Below are 19,749 nucleotides of genomic sequence, written 5' to 3' on the forward strand. Positions count from 1 at the left end.
GGAATCAAGATTGCTGGGAGAAATATCAATAACCTCAGATATGCAGATGACACCACTCTTACGGCAGAAAGAAAAGAAGAACTAAAGAGCCTCTTGGTGAAAGTGAAAGAGGAGAGTGAAAAAGTTGACTTAAAGCTCAACATTTAGAAAACTAAGATCATGGAATCTGGTCCTGTCACTTCATGGCAAATAGATGGGGAAACAGTGGCTGATTTTATTTTGGGGGCTCCAAAATCACTGCAGATGGTGACTGCAGCCATGAAATTAAAAGACGTATACTCCTTGGAAGGAAAGTTATGACCAAACTGCTGCTGCTGCTGCTGAGTCGCTTCAGTCGTGTCCGACTCTGTGCGACCCCACAGACGGCAGCCTACTAGGCTCCCCCATCCCTGGGATTCTCCAGGCAAGAACACTGGAGTGGGTTGCCATTTCCTTCTCCAATGCATGAAAGTGAAAAGCGAAAGTGAAGTCGCTCAGTCGTGCCCGACTCTTAGCGACCCCATGCACTGCAGCCTACCAGGCTCCTCCATGCATGGGATTTTCGACAGCATATTGAAAAACAGAGACATTACTTTGCCAACAAAGGTTCGTCTAGTCAAGGCTATGATTTTTCCAGTAGTCATGTATAGATGTGAGAGTTGGACTATAAAGAAAGCTGAGCACCGAAGAATTGATGCTTTTGTAGTGTGGTGTTGGAGAAGACTCTTGAGAGTCCCTTGGACTGCAAGGAGATCCAACCAGTCCATCCTAAAGGAGATCAGTCCTGAGTGTTCATTGGAAGGACTGATGTTGAAGCTGAAACTCCAATACTTTGGCCACCTGATGCAAAGAGCTGACTCATTTGAAAAGACCCTGATGCTGGGAAAGATTGAGGGCAAGAGGAGAAGAGAACGACAGAGGATGAGATGGTTAGATGGCGTCACCGACTCAATGGACATGAGTTTGGGTAAACTCCGGGAATCGGTGATGGACGGGGAGGCCTGGCGTGCTGTGGTCCATGGGGTCGCAAAGAATCAGACATGACTGAGTGACTGAACTGAACTGAACTGAATGGTGAAAGTTTAATTAATTGTCTACTCTATGATTGTGTCTGCTTTCTTTCTCTTTTTAAAATTTTTTTTTGGATTTTTGTACAATTGTTAAAGATATTTTCCATTTACAGTTACAACAAAATATTGGCCATATTCTCCATGTTGAACAATATATCCTCAAGCCTAGCTTACACTTAGTAGTTTATACCTCTTTTCCATCCACCCCATGAACTTCCCCCACCCCCACCACAGGTCACCACTAGTATGTTCTTTATATGTGTGAGTTTCAGATGGCAGTCTTTTAAAAAGTGCAAATTCTCACAGTAGATGGGATTATGGCTTACACCTGTCTTGTGGAGTTCCAGAGTTTTCAGAGCTGCACATGTCTGTACTCATTCTTACCCAACTATATATTTCCATAAACCCTAAGAAGGTTCTAAAACCAACTTCACATATTACACACAGGGTTGAGTGGGATAAAAACTTCTCACAAAATTCCTGGATTCTATTAAGCTGCAGGGCTTTTGTATTAAGGAATCCAGGAGGGCACTCAAAAACAGCACAAGTCAGACAATGATTAGAACACCCCAGCTATATAGGTCGACTGAACTTCTGAAATAGCAGCCTCAGTTATCGGCCAGGGAGGGTTGTTTGCTTTATAAGAGGGTTATTTATTGTTTGAAAGGCACAAGGGCATGGGGTGCTCATTGAAGTCTAAAAGAGGGAAAAGTCAATATGTATTCACAAAGACAGTGTGGCAAACATTACTTTTTTTCCCCTGAAATCTGTTAAGCTAAAAAGCTAATTTACACTTCTTCACTCTGCCACGTAAGACTAGAGAATCTTCAGGTCAGAAAACTCATGTTAAAAGCAATATGCACTTACCTTTATCCCAGGCCTCTTACCAGCATGTCTGCTTTGAAGTGTTTATGGTCATAGGTAGGTTTGGGGCTCTAACCACCTTGATGGAGTTCTCCTCCAGTTGCTCTCTTATCAGTTTCCCTGTAGAAACTTGGGCTCCAATCCAAACATATTTCATCCACCATGGTTTGCTGAATGAGCAGAGTAGGACCTGTTTCTAGATACTGTGTCTCCATTAATACAGCCTGAGATCACACTGCTGCTGCTGCTGCTGCTAAGTCGCTTCAGTCGTGTCCGACTCTATGTGACCCCATAGACGGTAGCCCACCAGGCTTCCCCGTCCCTGGGATTCTCCAGGCAAGAACACTGGAGTGGGTTGCCATTTCCTTCTCCAATGCATGAAAGTGAAAAGTGAAAGTGAAGATGCTCAGTTGTATCTGACTCTTAGCGACCCCATGCACTGCAGCCTACCAGGCTCCTCCGTCCATGGGATTTTCCAGGCAAGAGTACTGGAGTGGGTTGGAGATCACACTAGATTTTTGCAAACCACATCTCCCAGCTGACTGGTACTGAACTGTAGTGAGCTAACACGTAATTCGTTTTCTGAATGTTAAATCTCATCTTCCCCATTCTGTAACCAGAACAAATTAGTCCCCTGTTCTTGAGGACAAGGCTTTACATGTATTTCAATAAAATTGTGTCCTAAAGATTCATAGGGTTTGTCCCAACATTCTAACCAAATTGAGGGTTGTTTTCATATAATGGTTGTCTAATATATTAACTGTTCCTCTAAATTTGGTGTCTCCTGTTGCCGTATTCAGCATCTCATCAGTGGGTTTAGTTTCATGATCCGTGAGTCCAAATGTCACTTTTCAGGTGAGATCTTCTCTTAACTCCCTCTTTTCATCCAATATACTTCCTATACTCTTTCTCTGTTTTTTTCTCCATAGCATATATAATCATTTAATATGAGATATATTTCACTGCATATTCATTTTATTTATTATCTTTTGCCTCCTTTAGAATGTAAGCTCTCCTAGGGTAGCAATTTTTATCAGTTCTATTCCCTGTTGTATGAATGTGGTTGAATACATCATTGTGTGCATCCAGGTCAGTAATTACGTTGAATATGATAGGACTGAGGATAGAATCCACTACCTTCTACTAGAGGTTGTTACCCCATACCAGATTGTTACTAAACTTTTGGATACTTTCAGATCTATTTCATGGTATTAGCATCTAGTCCACCTTGTCTTCGCTTTATCCAGAAGGCTACTAAGAATTTGTTACTTTTTTTTTTTTTTTGCTGAAAATCTGATAGTTCATGCTGGTGGTAGCCCTCTGAGCTATCGATCTGGAAGTTCTTTCCCAAAAAAGGAAGTGGGATTCATCTGACGTAACTGATCACTTCCTCTTTCTAACTGCATACAATCATCCTTTTGATAGCTAATTTTAAACCCTGTCCAACCCTTGATTTCCTGGAAAGGAGGTACTTCCAAGTTTGAGAACCTTCCATGTGAGGTCCTTCTGGCTTGAGCTCTGGGCTTGTTCACAGAACGGGCACATGCTTCCTGGAAGAGGAAGTCATCAGATGATAGTGGGTAGCACCACTAAGCTGAAAGGCTTAGGTTCAGATGGCATTTATTGTGTCGCATTGGAATATCATATCCTTTTTCTGATTCTAAGATTCAGTTCAGTTCAGTTCAGTCGCTCAGTCGTGTCCGACTGTTTGCGACCCCATGAATCACAGCATGCCAGGCCTCCCTGTCCATCACCAACTCCCGGAGTTCACTCAGACTCACGTCCATCGAGTCAGTGATGCCATCCAGCCATCTCATCCTCTGTCGTCCCCTTCTCCTCCTGCCCCCAATCCTTCCCAGCATCAGAGTCTTTTCCAGTGAGTCAACTCTTTGCATGATTCTGTGGTCTATAAAATAAAATTTCAAAAATATAGTATGATAGTTTATTGAATACTGTTTATTTATACCCTTCTGGCTTTTCATGTCCAATTTTTCATGTAGGCAATGAAGATCTGAGGTTTGGTATATGTTTATTTATATTGATTTTTGATCTAAAGCCTTTTTATTTCTCTTCTCCATTTCCGCTTTTCCCCATTCTTCCTGACACACCTGTGGCTTAGGTGTCTCCTCATCCCTGAATTATTACAGTAGCTCCCTAACTGACTCCAGGACTCCCGTCTCTTGCTTCTCCACCTTAGACTCTTCAGTCAGGCTAATTTCCTGAACCCAGCTGTTCAAAATGTGGTCTATGGACCGCAGCATCAGAATCTCCTAGGAGCTTGCTAGAAAGGCAGATCCTCAAGCTCCACTCAAAACCTAGTGAATCAAAATCTACATGTCAACAGGCCCAACATTAAAGCTTGAGAAGCACTGTCCTCTCTTCTGCCGTGCCATTCCCCTACCAAGGAGCACCCATAAATTCACATTGAACCATCCCTACATTATCTCTGTCAGAAATGATCCACTTTAATTATCAGGTGAGAAGTTTTGACATAAAGATGTAAGTATCCATCTATAGCATCTACTCATTTGTTCTGAGAATGAGAGCTAGTTTATCTAGATAACTTTAGAGCAGTTGAATTCAACTTGAATTGAATCCTTCAGGTAAAAGCCAAGTATATTGTTTTTTGGTAAGTGAAAGTTAAGGGGAACTTGGGAATCGTATGTAGTGAGTTGGTTGGAAATATTCCAACTACGGGTTTTAGTTTGACACAGGTATTTTTAAAGTTAATTTCTTTTCGTTGTATTTATTTACTTTTGGCTATGCTGAGTTTTCACTGCCGCACAGGCTTTTCTCTAGTCGCAGCAAGCAGGGGCCACACGTCACTGCCGTCCACAGGCTTCTCCCTGTGGTGGTTCTCTTGTGCGGCACAGGCTCTAGAGGGCAAGGGCTTCAGGAGCTCTGGCTCCCGGACTCTCAAGTACAGGCTCAGCAGTTGTGGCGCACGGGCTTAGCATGTGGGATATTCCTGGACCAGGGATCAAACCCATGTCCCCTGCACTGGCAGGCAGATTCCACCAGGAAAGCCCAACACAGGCATTCTTTATACTTAATCTTCAACATTATCTCATTTAGGTGGGTGTTGTTATCTCCATTTTACCTATAAGGAAACTGAGGCTCAAAAAGGTAAGGTTGTCCAGAGCCAAAGTATTGGGTACATTTCAGGCTATACCATAGGAATCCGAAATACAGTGGTTCACACAAGTGACTCTGTACTGAGCTGGACAGGTGACCAGGTGGGAGGCTTTGCTGATTTATGAGATCAGCCAGCTTCCTTCCCACGTGTTGCTTCATCATCCCCCAGGATGTGGTTGAAGCTGGGTCTGGCCTTGGGAAGAGGGAAAGAAAATGAAGAGCCCATAATTTTCTTATAATCCAGAAGTTTTACCTGTCATTTTTGTCATCTTCTGTTAGTCAAAGCTTAGCCACCTCACCACACCTAGCTGCAAACAAGGCATAAAAAGGTTGCAACCTGGGGAGTTGTTAACTCTAAGGAAGAAAGGAGGTGGCTACTAGGGGGAGACTACATAGGCATCACCTGATTTGCCATAGGCATCAAGTTGATTAGTGGAGGAACCTTGATTCAAACTCCACGACTACAACCTGTGCTCTTTCTACCATTCTGTTCCACCCTTTCTCATAGTTGACAGTGAATGTTTGTTGAATTGTTGTAGATTGAGATAGTACATATAAGCCTTTGGTTATTTGAAATTATTTCTTCCTTCTCCCCTCTCTCCCTGATTACCTAAGTGGCTCTGTGCCAAACTTTCACTATTTTTTGATGACGTTAGTTTGTAAAACAGGGAATAGATCGTCACCTTCCTTCAGGAGAAATACAATAATAAAACATAATCCACCAGTTCTTAGAGGTTCTGTGGAATCATATGCAATGTGTTAAAGGGTTAAATAATAGTAATTTTTTAACTATCAAATGACCATCCCTTTTAAAGTAGCTATCTTCATAGTAGAGTGCCATTATGCAAAATATTTTTGATACTTTGTGTTGGTTGGTATGTCAGCCAGCTGTTGCTGCAGTAATGCTTTGTGACAACTTCAAAATCACAGAGGTGTGCATATAGTCATAATCATTTAACCAATGTGTATGTAGATCTCCTGGGGGTCAGCTATTTAGATTGGACCTAACTGACCAGCTCTACGTCAGGTGTCTCTCTTCCTCCTTCTGAGATAGCAGATTAGCTTGAACATATTTTTCTCTGGCAGTAGAAGGATAAAAAGAACAAGTGAAGTTTTGTGAGGCTTCTTGAGGCCTAGGCTAAGAACTGGCACAACCTATTAGTCAACACAAGTCATGTGGCCAAACCTATGGTCAAGGTCCCTGGGAAATACTCTATACCTCCAGTAGGAGGGAAGGTAATCATGTGGCTAAGGATGTGACTACAGACTTAGTGAAGGGTTGGGGCCAACCAGGCAACCTGCCATGGCTCTGCCTTTAGCAAGTTATTTTGAATATTTGCAGTGATGTTAAATCCTTATCTTTTAGGGGTAGATTTGAATTTTTTAATAAAATAGCTAAATTTATGAATATAGTTAGAGGCTCAGGCTAAATTATCTTTGGGCAGAAATGTAGCTATTTAAGCATGTGAGATAATAATCAAACTTATATCTAAAACTGACTCAAGGATATGGCCTTCATTGACAGAATAGTTGGAATTGATGTACAGCCTACCAAGGTGGTCAGTTGTTTGAAGGAATAACCCTCATTTGGTTCTAAAATAATTTCAAAGTAAATAAACCACAGTTTGTGGTCACATGTTCCCACTCTGCTTCAGAGTGGGAAGAGGAGTGAATAAGAGGCTCATCTCTATTTCCTTTGACTAATCCTGAGCAAATATGCTCTCTGTGCAGATTCTCATTGCCAAGTCCCCTCTGGCACCCTTCACCGCCTTTGTCTACACCATCGAGAAGGAAGGCTTGGTTCTTCAAGGTAAGATCTTCGGACAAGCCATTTCTTTCATCTAATTATGCTCAGCACTGCCCATTGTGGGTGGTAATTACTGCTTTGCTCCTAATGGAAGCTCCTTCGGGACAGAATCAAAGGCCAAGAAGAACTAGCCAGTGATGTTGATCCCGATAAGATAAAAGAGATTGGCAATTGTGGCAAGAATTTGACAGAGGTCAGGGAGAATTACAGAGCTCCCTAACAGAGTGGGACAACCCAGGAATGAGGGACAAGTCGAGCAGGCTAGGAACTGCAACTCCTCCAGTCCTCTTTGCAGATCCCATGGGAGAAAGGACCCAGCCCTGCCTCAGAGCCTTCTCACTTAGCTGGGAAGAACCAGCTGGGCTGGCAGCCTGAGGGGCACTTTGTCATGGCTCCACGAGCACCACTTCCTCGGCCTACTTCTGGTTACTCTATTTCCTCCCCTTGTACTCAAGTCCCGACCAGGGACCAGGCCTTACAGACCTGCACTTTGTGACATGGGCCTGAGTGCTGACTCACGGAAGAGCCCCTCAAGGCCACAAGCTGAACTAATTCAACAAACAGAGGAGAAAGCGGATTGAGAGGCATCATTCCTTGATGTAGGATCAGGGTGGTTAGGAAAGGTGTCGTGATGGCAGGTCTGCAGAAAACAATGAAGAGGAGGGGGTAAATTCAAACCCCATTGAACTTAGCCCGGAGGGTCAGATGCCCCAGACTGCTTTGTAGATTAAGAAGGGTCCCCACAGAAGTGCTCAGAGTACACATCTGTCCCCCTACTGTTGGGCTGGAGACGTCACCCAGAGATGCTTGGCACACGTCTGCTCAGAACCTCCGAGGAGCATATTGTCTTTGCTGTCTGTGGGAGGAATATCTGCCCTTTAGGATTTTATAAGCTGAGTGCTTTCCCCAAGTTTGTGAAATAGGGTGAGCCCTTATAGTATTCCCATGGAGACACCTTGCATTATAAAGCTCTAGCAGGACTTCTAGGCAGCCGGCTGGACAGTGCTTCTGACTGAGGAACAGGCTCTGCCCTCCCTTTCCTTGCCTTCTAAAGCATCCACTTCTTAATGGATCCAGAAAGCAGCATGTTTGTTTGGTGTAGCTGAGCTCCACAGCAGGGACTCGGGTCCAGGGAAATTTGGAGTAAGAACTCCTGACCTTTGGCTCTTAGCCTTTGACTTATGCTATCCAAGTTCCTTGGTAAATATTTTTTTTTACAATTGCAAATATTGTTTTCTGACAAAGAAGCAGAGATTTTAAGACCAGATTAAGCAAAGCAAACAGCAGGCCCCTTTGTTACGGACTCTCTAAGGGTGTATAAGTAATAAGCAATCAGAGAGCTGGACTTGTGTTTACCCTGTGCACAGTGTGCCCTTCAGCTTTTCATTTTTAGAGCCTTGCTTAAAAGATTAGAACTCCAGCAAATAGCAAATTTAGATGAAGATTTCAAGAAGTTCTATGCAGGATTACAAGATAATTTCAGGAGGGAAAGAGCCCATTCTGCCCAGATAGTTTGTAGGAGAGCGTTGATATGGTGCCTATATCTTGATCGCTGGGCATTTTGGTAGACAACAGTTGAAAGCCTGGTCTTAATTGGATAACTTTGGGATAATAGTGTGGAAGCGAGATTCACAGAGTTGCCTCTCTGACTCTCATTGCTAAGATCATGATTTTGACGGGAAAGAGGAAGTTGTTTAGGGAAAGTAGAAACTGAACCCACAGTAAATTGGTAGGGGTTAGAAAGCTGCAAAGAAAGACTATTAGAAATAGTTGGAAAACGAGAGAAAGTGGATTACTTAAGGAGGCTGGCCTGGAACCGGGTGTCCAGGAAATAGAAACATGCAGGAAAGTGTCTGATGATGCAAGAATCCCAACCAGTAAATAAAAATGTCTGGGAGACCTCAGAGCCTTACCTGTTTGCTTTTGAAGCCACACCTTCCTCTCTGAGGTTTTCTGGAGGCAGCAGGAACCTTCTGCCCCTATCAGCAGTGCCATTTCATGTAAACCTCTGGGCATTCCCTCCCCTCTAGCTATGTGCTCCCAAGGCTTTAAGTAAACAAAGAGGAGCTCTGGTCCTCAGAAAAATGGGGGCCCCTCCTGTATTAGACCCACCTTGGATTTCCGTTCCGGCTCTGGTATGTTCTTGAGAAAATCTCTGGAATCCTAGTTTTGTCAGCTTGAAAAAGACGATGTTGACCTTGACTCAGTGCTTTGCAAACTGTTTTGTGACTCATTGGTGGGTCATGAAATAAGGAATCACAACCAGCATTGAGAAAAAAAAAAAAGAAAGAGAGAATAGAAAATAACAGATTATATCACATATGTTGTACTGCTTTGTGAAATATTTCTTGTGTGATTGTGTGTGCATGTACATGCATTATGAGTTTATGTACAGAGGTTGCAGTGCAAAATGTTTTTCTTCATTGGATTGTACGCATCAGCCTGGGTGATCTCTAAAGGTCTTCCCACTTCTTTATCTGATTCTCTGAGGAGATGATGTACTTATCATTCACTTGAGTTCAGTGGAGTTGTGCCCTTGAGATCTCCACAACCTGGAAGGTAAAAGCTTATTTCCCCCCCAGTTTTAACAGATGACTGAGCTAAAAAACACCTGCACCATTTCCCAGGTTTAAAGCAAAGAAACCTTTGATCCCTCGGTGATAACCTTGGAAAGGTCTCAGAAGTCAAAGCCAAGAAGCTTTTCTTGTGAGAGGTTGCTCTGGCATGATAGTCCTGAAGTGGCATGCAGGTTGGCACCCACAGCTGTGGGAAGGTGGGGACATGTACAATCCTTGTCTGAGGGGCATAGAGACAGAGAGGGGAAGGGCTGGAAGAGTGAGGGCAGTTCCTGGGTTACCAACTAAAGAAGAGCCAGCTGCTGTGGCTCCACTTTCCGTCTTTGTAATGGAGCCAACCTGGGGTGGCAGGGAAAAAAACAATCCAAATGGGCTAGCCTGGCTTTTGGCGGGGGTGGGGGTGGGAGTGAGGGACAGAGCTATTAGTGAATCTGGGAATGATCGCTGGGTGCCTTTTATCCCCTTAGCAAGCCCTGAGATTCCTACCAGCCTGCTAACCAGGAGGTTTTATAATACCTGAAGAGCTCCAGAGTGCAGAAGCAGAGGGAGGGAGAGAATAAAAGGTGAGGCCCGCATTGGATTTACCGGCTCTGCAGGCCACGCCCCACCCCGGTTCTCAAGGATTAGGATGCTGAGAACAAGCCTGCCACTGGGGGCCTTTCAGCCTTCCCGCCCTTTTGTTCACAGGGATGGGAGGGACAATAAAACGGCAGGCTGGGGAGACTGAGGGGCTTGGTTAGAGATTTCTCAGGCTGCTTTTTGAAACACTTGAAGGAGCCGGTCCATGCTATTGTTGTAGTAAAATAGAAAGCGGAACTATTCTCCTTTCGCAAGGAAAAAAGGAAGAAAGAAAGAAACCACCCCCCACCTCCCGCGCCACCCCAGCATCTTCAGGAGGCTGCTGGGCTCAGGCTGTTACCATGGTAATACTTCGTTGTTCGCATCTTCTTTGTCTCCCGCTGGTCCAGGATCCTGGCGTCTCCTGGTTGAACTCAAGACTCTGGAAATACTTGGGCCCCTGGACCCTGGAAACATTTGGGCCTCCAAGGAGAGGGATCTCACAGCCCCCAGCTTCTTGATGGTTCAGACTCTGAGAGCGACCAGGTCCCAGCAGAGGAAGAGTTAAGCTGTTTTGTGCTACTCAACTGGGAAAGGTGGAAGGGGGTCAAGGAAGATCCCATTAATCCATTTTCCCTTTTGTTCCCAGAGTTCACTGTGAAGTCCCAGTGCCCAGTGAATGGGAAAGCTTAGAGGTTTGACTAGCTCAGAGTGAGGCCCAGGGTTGCCAGGACCTAGTGGAGAGGAGAGGGAAAAGCGAGACTTGGCTTTGGGAATTGGCTTGCATGGAGTGGGTCCACAGAACTGCATGGCTGCGGATGGGAAGGAAGTGTTGACTCTGAAATCCAGCTTGATCCATGTCTATTCTGGTCATGTCCTCTGCTTCCCCAGTAAGCCCCAAATGTTGTGCCACCCAGAGCACAGCTGGGGCCCCTGGACCTCTGTGTCAAGGCCAGGTATAATGATTCTGTCCCTGAAAGCAGCCAGACTGTTGCTGATGCCACAGGAGGTGAAGGGACAACCCAGAGCCTGTGTCTCCTGGAGCCACTGTGGCTTTCACAGGTAATAAAGGCCTGCCAACTTGGCAAAAGAGAGGATACCCTAGGAGAGGTTGGCCAGGGAAAAGGCAGGAGTGGGCTCGGAGTCTGCGTCGGGGGAGTGTCCTCCTTGATCACTCTTCCCGGCCCTCTAGTCTCCTTTTACTTAGGGATCTAGGAAGTGTTTGAAAAACAAAAACCAAGTTGTTTTGAACAGGATAGAGGACAATGGTTTAGTTTCTCAACAGGGCAGAATTATGGGCTTTTAAATTGTTTTAAAAAAATAAAGATCAGGTCAGGCAGGTTGAATCTTGATTCTGGTGCTGTTTTATTAGTTTAGTTTGAATGAGCAGCATATATTTTGGGATGGGGAACCTCGGGGAGCCCAGAGCACCCTGAGATAGGTCCAGAGAAGGTTCTGGAAACAAAGCTAGTTTCCTGTTTTTCCAACTACCCAGTATATGGGGACTCAGAAAATAAAAAATAATGATTTGAGAGCTGGGATGCTATATGCCTCATCTTCCTTGTAAAGTCAAAAATGATTGTTTGATCGCTTTTTTGAAGCACCCTGGGAAAGACATTAATCTCCTCTGTTTGTTCCCTTGTCGCAAAGTTGGGTTAGATTCTTCCACCCCATTTTCTTAGTCACTGAGCCAACTGGATGATTCATTGAAAACTTCTTTGCCCCCAAATACCACCATCTGAGCTCATCAGATTTCAGTTACAATCAGTAGCCCATTTAAATGTTTCTGCCCAGTGGACTCAGAGTGACCCAGAAGATTCTCAGTCTGAATCCATCCATCCAGGTATGGAGGTGTCTGCCTGGTAAATATCACCCACACACCTGGCACAGCCTGGCATGCTCTTGGGAGCCTGGCAGAGAGCCCTGGGATTCAGCAGAGCAGAGTGAACTAGCTGTCACAGGGCATGGAGGAGAGGGCTGCGGATGCCTGTCTCATTGTCCTGAGCTGCTTCTGCCTGCCCCTCCAAGAGGCGCTTCCGAGGGCAGAGAACACAGGACTCCCATTCCACAGCGTTGCCCCTTTTTGCTTCACATCCTCTCCCTCCATGACAGGGTCCCACACTGGTCCCTTCTTTCACTCTCGCTGTTAGCCTCAAAGACAGATTTTCTTTTTAATGTGGAAAATATATTTAAAATACGTAACAGTACAGAAAATAGTAAAGCCAAACGCATGACTCTAACATCCAGAATTAACAAATGTTAATGTTTTGTCAGATTTTTTTAAGCTGAAATATAGTTGATTTATAGTGGTGTGTTAGTTCCAAGTGTACAGCAAATTGATATCAATATATATATTCTTTTTCAGATTCTTATCCCTTATAGGTTATTACACAATACAGAATAGTTCCCTGTGCAATACAGTAGATATTGTTGTTTCTCTATTTTATATATAGCAGTCTGCATATATCAATCCTGGGGCTTCCTAGGTGGCGCTAGTGGTAAAGAACCCACCTGCCAATGCAGGAGACATAAGAGACGCAGGTTCAGTTCCTGGGTTGGGAAGATCTGCTGGAGGAGGGTGTGGCTATCCACTCCAGTATTCTGGCCTGGAGAATTCCATGGACTGTATAGTCCATGGGATCACAAAGAGTTGGACGTGACTGAACCACTTTCACTTTCACATGTGCTTTATGCATATAGTTACATGATTAACTGATAAAAATTATTACTCTACTCCTCTATCTCTCAGAAAGGGACCTTTCCATTCCATTCATCGTTATTTTCAGGTGAGGGGACTGAGTGCCAGAAAGGTGAAGTGATGCTCACTGCCTCAGAATTGGGTTTGTAGCCATTTCCAAGTATTAAGCCTGGGCTCCTGTGATTTTTCATAAAATCAGAAATGAGTTTGGGCCCCCTTGTCTCCCATCATGGCAGCCCCTGTGACAACTTACCTCTTGAGCTTCATAAGCCTCCATTGGGATAGTCTAGGCCCATTCTGAATCTTGAATCCCGAAATCCTAAGCTGTGATGGATCAGTCACATTGATATAGTGATCCTTCAAGGAATTTCCTTAGTTGGATCATAAATTTGGCTGGGTAGAAACATAACCTAGATCAACAGTGGTGTACAAGGTAGAGGTTGACTGCTTTCTCATGTAGCATTATGGAAGAATGCAGTCCAGAGCTGATGTAGCAACTCAGCCCCACATATTAGTCCAGCTGCTGCTGCCGCTAAGTCGCTTCAGTCGTGTCCGACTCTGTGTGACGCCATGGACGGCAACCCACCAGGCTCCGCTGTCCCTGGGATTCTCCAGGCAAGAACGCTGGAGTGGGTTGCCATTTCCTTCTCCAATGCATGAAACTGAAAAGTGAAAGTGAAGTCACTCAGTCATGTCTGACTCTTCGAGACCCCATGGACTGCAGCCTACCAGGCTCCTCTGTCCGTGGGATTTTCCAAGCAAGAGTACTGGAGTGGGGTGCCATTGCCTTCTCCGATATTAGTCCAGAAACTCTGGCAATTCTCTTGTTGCTCCAGCATGCCTGGGAGGCTGCCTTCATTGTAATGATCCAAAATGGGTCACTATCATGTCCTATATCAAGGCAGCAGGAGTTATGTGGGGCAGAGATTCAATAGGAGGAAAGGGCAGCCCCCTTCCTTAAGGATATTAACAAGAAGTTACACATATTATTTCTGCCAATCTATAGATGTATGGAAAGTAAGGCTGGAAAATGTAGTTGTTAATCTCAGTGGCCATGTGCTGAGCCAAATTTGAGGAGTTCTATTATCACGAGAGAGAGAGAGGAGATGCATATTCAATGATACGTTTCGTTCAGAGGAGCATAGTTGCAGAGATTAGGCCCCAGGGTACAAGAGTACAGACCCTAGAGCTGGACTTGTTGCATAAGGTCCAAATGCAGTATAAATATTGCAGTTTCTCAGAGTTACCTGGAAAATAGTTTGGCTCAGATAAATCTCTTTTCCGTTCTTAAAAAAACAAATGTATGTTTAAAATGGTATCAGGACATTCTTTAATAGAGTCTAAAACAGAGCCGTAGAGTATCACAGTCAGCAATGCCACCAAAGATCAACACCCAGAAATCTTGGTTCCCCTTCCAAAACAAAATCTCTGTCAAGCAGAAACTTAGGACGTGTTTTGCTATTGTGCACTATTCAAGAAAAATACTTGAACAAGAGCTAGTGCTTATAGCACAAAGCAGAGTATAAATTTGGTTCCAAAGTCATAGACTAAACACATTTTTTTCCCAAAATGTTTTTTCTGTCTCCACCTTCAAAAAAAACCATGAAACAAAATGTCAGTTTGAATAAGGTTATAGAGAAAAACTTATTCCAAGGCCTGGACTATGGTTAGAATAGATCCATACTCCACTTTTGGACCCGGGAAGCCTTTTAGCTATCTTTGCAGAGTTAACAATTTGCATTTGTGAAAATGCCCAGGTAATAATACCCAAAGATGTTAAATCAATTCAGGTTGTTGATTTTCTTTGAAAACCTCTTCCAGAAGGACTTGGGGTTCTTTCTGGAATACGGCTTAGGCTCCATTTCAGTGAGTTCAGGTAAGCAGGTATTTCTTGAACATCTATTGTATATAAACCATGGTGCTCAGGATAGAGAGGCTGATTAAAAAAAAAAAAAAATCCGGTATTTTAGCAGTTGACAATCTAAATAGTTAGCTTAAAAACAAAGTAGCAAACTGCCACACCTATTATCAAGGCTTAAACAATGGGACCTGAAAAGATAGAGGATATACGACTCATTCCATCTGGGATGACGGAGGAAGGTTCCTGAGAGGACAAGGGACTTGAACTGGATGTCAGCTCCTGAATACTGACGAAAATGGCCTTCCATTGTCTCTTGACAGAGGCCAGTTTCTTTTGCTGTTTGAGGATAGATTTGGGCACACTGGGGAATGCTGATTAGTGCCGTGTGACTCATGTTGAATCATGCTGACTAATGTGTTCTAAATGGATTGATTCAACAATAAAGGGAACACTGAGAGTCAAGAGTTCAGATCCTGAATTTTATCGTGTGATGAAGTGTAAATCACTTAGCCTCAGTACTTCATTTTTTTGTCAATTAAAATGTGCTCCTGATGAGAAGCCAACAAATCACCTTGACTAGAAAGTGCTTTACAGAGCTCAAGGATAACAGAAGTGCTTAACAACAATTCCCAGGACAGGCTTATGCAACCTTGGGTTATTCATAGTCCACACAGAATCAGAGCATCCATCACATGCTGCTCCCTAGCCATGTGAAACTTCTATTTCCTCACACATGCCATGAGAACTGACAAATAGTGCACTGCACTCACAAAAACTGACAAACAGAGGAGCTTTTGAAAAATCTTCCTATATACCTACTGGGGTGTCTCTGTTTCTCAACAACAAATGTCGCCACAGAACTGAGAGCCTGCACTGCACACACAGCTCTTTCTCTCTTTTGACATCTCCGCAGCTAGACTGCTTGAGAACCTGGCCTTCCGTGTCCAGATGTTTACTGAATTCTGAAGGCCCCCCCAAAGGGCCCAAGTTCCTTTGTTGCTCTCCAAATCACTTCCCACAGAGACTGACCGATGTCCTGAAGGAGCCCTTCAATAGGGAGGATAAATGGAGGCAGATGAAGACATGACCCCCTGAGGCTCGCCCACGTCCACGCTAACAAAGGGTCTGAGGCACAACCTTGTAAGCAGCATTTTGGTCAGCAGCATCCCCTCGAGAGGCCAGGTCCCCCCCACCCCCGCCAGGGCTGTTTTCAATGGCTCCCATCGCGGTGGAAGCCCTCGGCATTTGTTCAGGGCTGGGGTGTGCTAGGTGTAGCACAAAACATCTAAGTCACAGCCCCCAGCCTTTGTGAGGGCTTCCTGGCTGCAGATGGCAGCTGGCTTTCTCAGGGGAAAACCTGGGGGCAGTAGAGGAAGCTGAAGGGGGGCTCCCGCGTCTCTGGATGACCTCTTCCCACCCTGCCCAGAAAGGCTCCCCTTTTGTTCACAGCTATCGGCAGTCTAGCCAGGGCTGTGGGGCCTTAGCCCACACCTGTGCTGAGTTTCTGGGTGTCTCTGGTTTACGAAGCCATTGGCTCCCTGTGTAATAGATAGATAGGTACACATGTCAGAGGACTGCCACCAGAAGGAGAAATTTATTTAGGCTGCTGGTGAGAAGCTAGTGCATTTCATGACAGCGATGGTTTTTCAAACATTCTTTCTCTCCCTCTCTTCTTTTTTTTCCCTTTAGACCAACAGAGGCCATAGGGACACTATGACCTTTGTCTCGAGCTGATGGGGGCATGATTTGTGAAATGAAACAGGACCGGGCTGCTTGGAAGAAGGAAACGGAAGCCAACATAATGGGGATTAATTAGTTGATTGCTGTTGAGATGGTAACAGATTTGCCCCCCCACCCCTTTACCATTGAGCCAGCCATCTCAGACCTAGCAGGGAAGGTGAAGATGAAGAGGCCTTTGTTCAGGTCTCTAGATGCTTGGGGCTGAAGGCTTTGCCGCCATGGGATGGCAACAGCCATAATAATAATAATTTGCACTTATATAGCACCTTTCAACCAGGCACCTCAAAGCGGTTTAACCACATTAATTAATTAAAGCCCACAATCCCCCTGGGGAGAGGAGGAGGAGGACTAACAGGATTTGTAATTACAGGAGGGAACATTTCCGAATAAAGTATTGTCCATCAAATAAAAAGACTAGGTGTAAAGGAATTGGGGTCTCCAAAGAGTAACTGATTCAGAAATGAAATCTTGGAAGGATGAGGGAGGCTGAGGGAGGGCATGGGCGTGGGGGTCTGCTCTTGTGTCAAAGGGAGGTCAGTGGGCTCAGAATTCACTGACAGGTTCGGATCCAACTGAGAAGCAGGACACGTATGGTATTAGTGGCATTTGGAAGGTCATTAGTGGTACATGTATTGTGGTGTAAATTCAAGTTTCACTGGTATATTGTGTAGAGCCCTGCAGGACAAAGAGTGAGATTCATGCAGTGTTTAATAAAGGATGAAATGATTTCTTTATATTTAAAGCCTAAGGCTGGGCCAGTCAATGAGCAAATCAATCAATTGGTGACCCATAGGATAATTTAGTCATTTTCAGCAGAAGACCCAGCCTACTCCTCGCACTGCATGAGGTTTCCAAATGAAGCATCAAAGCTGGGGGGTTCAGCCCCTTCAAAGCCAGGCATCAAATCTTCCCAGCCTTTGGCCTTGGGACCTCTTTCCCCCAACTTGTTGCTGACACTCAGGCTGTCCTCTATAAAATCACTCTGTATCTGCTTCCCCTTCAGAAGTTTATAAATGCCTTGGGTGCTAGAATCAAGTTTTGTCCTATCTCATGTCTGACATCAATGCCCAACAGAGTGTCGTACATAAAGTAGGTACCTGATCAGCAAAGAATGGTTAAATGACAAAGTCTTTTAACAAAACTCAGCATTTGTTGAACACGTACCAAATGCTAAGGCAAAGCTCAGAAACATAGGTTATGTGTATTATGAGGAATGGAAATGACTCATGTACTCCCAGCTATAATATAAAGCAGAATAAAATAAAGTTGACATTGTAGATGTACGCCCAAGTCACAGCCTGAAAGGGCAAAGGAAGGACATTTTATGCAGCTGGAGTGAATCAAGGAAGATATTCCTGGAGAGCAAACAAGGCACTGGGCACTGGAGAGTGAGAAAGATTTTGCTGGACCTGGAAGAGGTGGAGGATTCTGAGTTTCCAGACTGTGGTCATCTGTCTCCTTCAGAGCGAGGGGCCTTTGGAGAGCTTGTGGTCTTCAACAGAACATTTGTGAAAACCAAGCTGAGTTTTTGCAGCTGATTCAATGTACATTTCCTATGAATTCTTGAAGATGAGCTGACTAATTTGAAACAGCCAGGGACTATTTGGGAAGTTGAGAAAGATATTTTGTTCTCTGTAACTATTAATTCGCTCTCTCTGCACTTTCACTGTCCACCAAGAAAGAAAAGCTAAGCAGTTCACACATTAAACAGGGCACTTAGGAATGTCTGAGAAAGGAATGAGGAAAACGTATCTCAATCCCAAATGTTAAAGATTAAATAGCTTCCTACTTGAGGTCACTCTTTTTTTTTTCTCTTTTCAATTTTTGGCTGTGCTGGGTCTTCATTGCTGTGTGCAGGCTTTCCCTGGTTGCAGTGAGCAGGGAACACTCTCTAGTTGTGGTGTGCAGGCTTCTCACTTGAATGACTTCTCTTGTGGAGCACGGGATCTAGGTGCAGGGGCTTTAGTAGATGTGCGCATGAGCTTAGTTGCCCCATGGTATGTGGGATCTTAGTTTCCAGATCAGGAATCGAACCCATGTCCCCTCCATTGGCAGGCGAATTCTTAACCACTGGACCACCAGGGAAGCCTGAGGCCTTTTTTTTTTTTTTGACCCCAGAAAACAGTAAGACAGTGCTCTCTGCTCAGTGATTGACAGACAAACCAATCCCTGTGCTCTCCTGCTCCAAGGTCCACCAGGGCTTTCATCACAAACTAAGCTGCCAGGGAAGGACCTAAGCACTGTCTGCATCGTCCCAACACTCAGTGTTGCTGTGTGTGTCACACACACACACACACACACACACACACACACACTGTAGTTGCATCTGCTTATCTTACCGCCTCACAGTCTCACATGGTAGGACTTTAGGTCATTCCTTCTTCAAAGATGAGGGATGAGGCAAGAAAAGTTGTCTCTTGCTAGAACGTGATGGAATGTGGATTTGAACCCTGGCAGTCTTGCTTCTTCCCCTCTTTCCCCTCACCCCTGTACTCTTTCTGTTCATATCTGTTACAACCTTTCTTAGTCACCCTCACTAACATACTGAGCACAATATTGTACACATAGTAGGAATTCAGTAAAAGAATCAGTAAATAAAAGAATTCTTTTATTCAAATAAAAGAATCATCAGAGCAGGACTGGTAGTTGGATCTTCCAGGAGAAGTGACTGCAGAGAATATGGTAGAGGATCTGTCACTGCCTTCTTCTCTTTTTATTAAAAATGGGGAGACATGCATAGGAAAGCTGCCCCAGGAAATATTCACAAGGAAGAAGACACAGGTGGCACTCCTGAGCTGAAAATCTGCCAAACTGGTACCACTCATGGAATGCTAGTGAAGCATCTTGTATTATTACTTACTTTTATTGAACTTGGATGTAATACAGTAATTTCTTGGGATGTATGTAGCTATACATATGTAAGGCAAAGTCCAACTTTTGTCTTCCTAAGTGTGCTAGCATCCTACCTGCTCTGTTGATGTGCTGTAGTCCTGGTGAAGATTCAGAAGTGCGTGGTCCCTGTCAGCCCATGGAGTGAACACTTTTGAATTAACCCAGAAGTACCAATCTCTATGCCTACTGTCTTTTAGTTTGATGTTGTGAACAAATCCCGGAAATAGGATTGTAGAAGTTTGTCCTGCAAACCCAGGATTGCCAAATGAGAATTCTGGAGATTGGCAATGAGGATTAGGTAATGGAGGAGAGGGGAATGAAAGTAAGAGGAAGTGCAAAATATCAGATTCTGACCTCAAAAATCGTGATCTTAGAACCACTTGGGAGTGTCATTTTTTCCCTAAGCTTTGGTTTTAATACTATCACCATCACTTTTGTCTGATGCCTATGAGAGCAACGTCTTTATATTCCATTACAGAATTCAGCAGAGGCCACTTTTGCGCAGATGGAGCGAAACAGTCCATCACTCCTCTCAGATGAATAGCCTAAGTGGGAGAGAAAGCACATGG

The 19,749-nt window shown here is 44.4% G+C and overlaps 1 protein-coding gene and 1 long non-coding RNA gene across 4 annotated transcripts in view; one reads left to right on the plus strand and one right to left on the minus strand.

Annotated features, from left to right (window-relative positions):
* Positions 1-19,749, plus strand: part of RAD51B (RAD51 paralog B) — a 615,635-nt gene that overhangs the window by 593,279 nt on the left and 2,607 nt on the right. The window contains exons 10-12 of one of the 3 annotated variants that reach the window (XM_069596888.1): positions 6,780-6,858; positions 9,899-9,994; positions 16,238-16,700. In XM_069596888.1, the coding sequence (XP_069452989.1) occupies positions 6,780-6,858; positions 9,899-9,951 (132 nt within the window). In that variant the 3' untranslated portion in view covers positions 9,952-9,994; positions 16,238-16,700. Of the gene's footprint in view, positions 1-6,779; positions 6,859-9,898; positions 9,995-16,237; positions 16,701-19,749 lie in introns of those variants that run through there. The other 2 variants (XM_069596890.1, XM_069596889.1) reach the window with 2 other exon arrangements.
* Positions 3,517-8,889, minus strand: LOC138443845 (uncharacterized). The gene is made up of 2 exons (XR_011258331.1): positions 8,769-8,889; positions 3,517-3,819 (listed from the first exon to the last, which is right to left on the minus strand). It is a non-coding gene; the product is annotated as an uncharacterized lncRNA (long non-coding RNA).

The sequence above is a fragment of the Ovis canadensis genome, chromosome 7, assembly GCF_042477335.2.
Source record: "Ovis canadensis isolate MfBH-ARS-UI-01 breed Bighorn chromosome 7, ARS-UI_OviCan_v2, whole genome shotgun sequence".
NCBI lineage: Eukaryota > Metazoa > Chordata > Mammalia > Artiodactyla > Bovidae > Ovis > Ovis canadensis.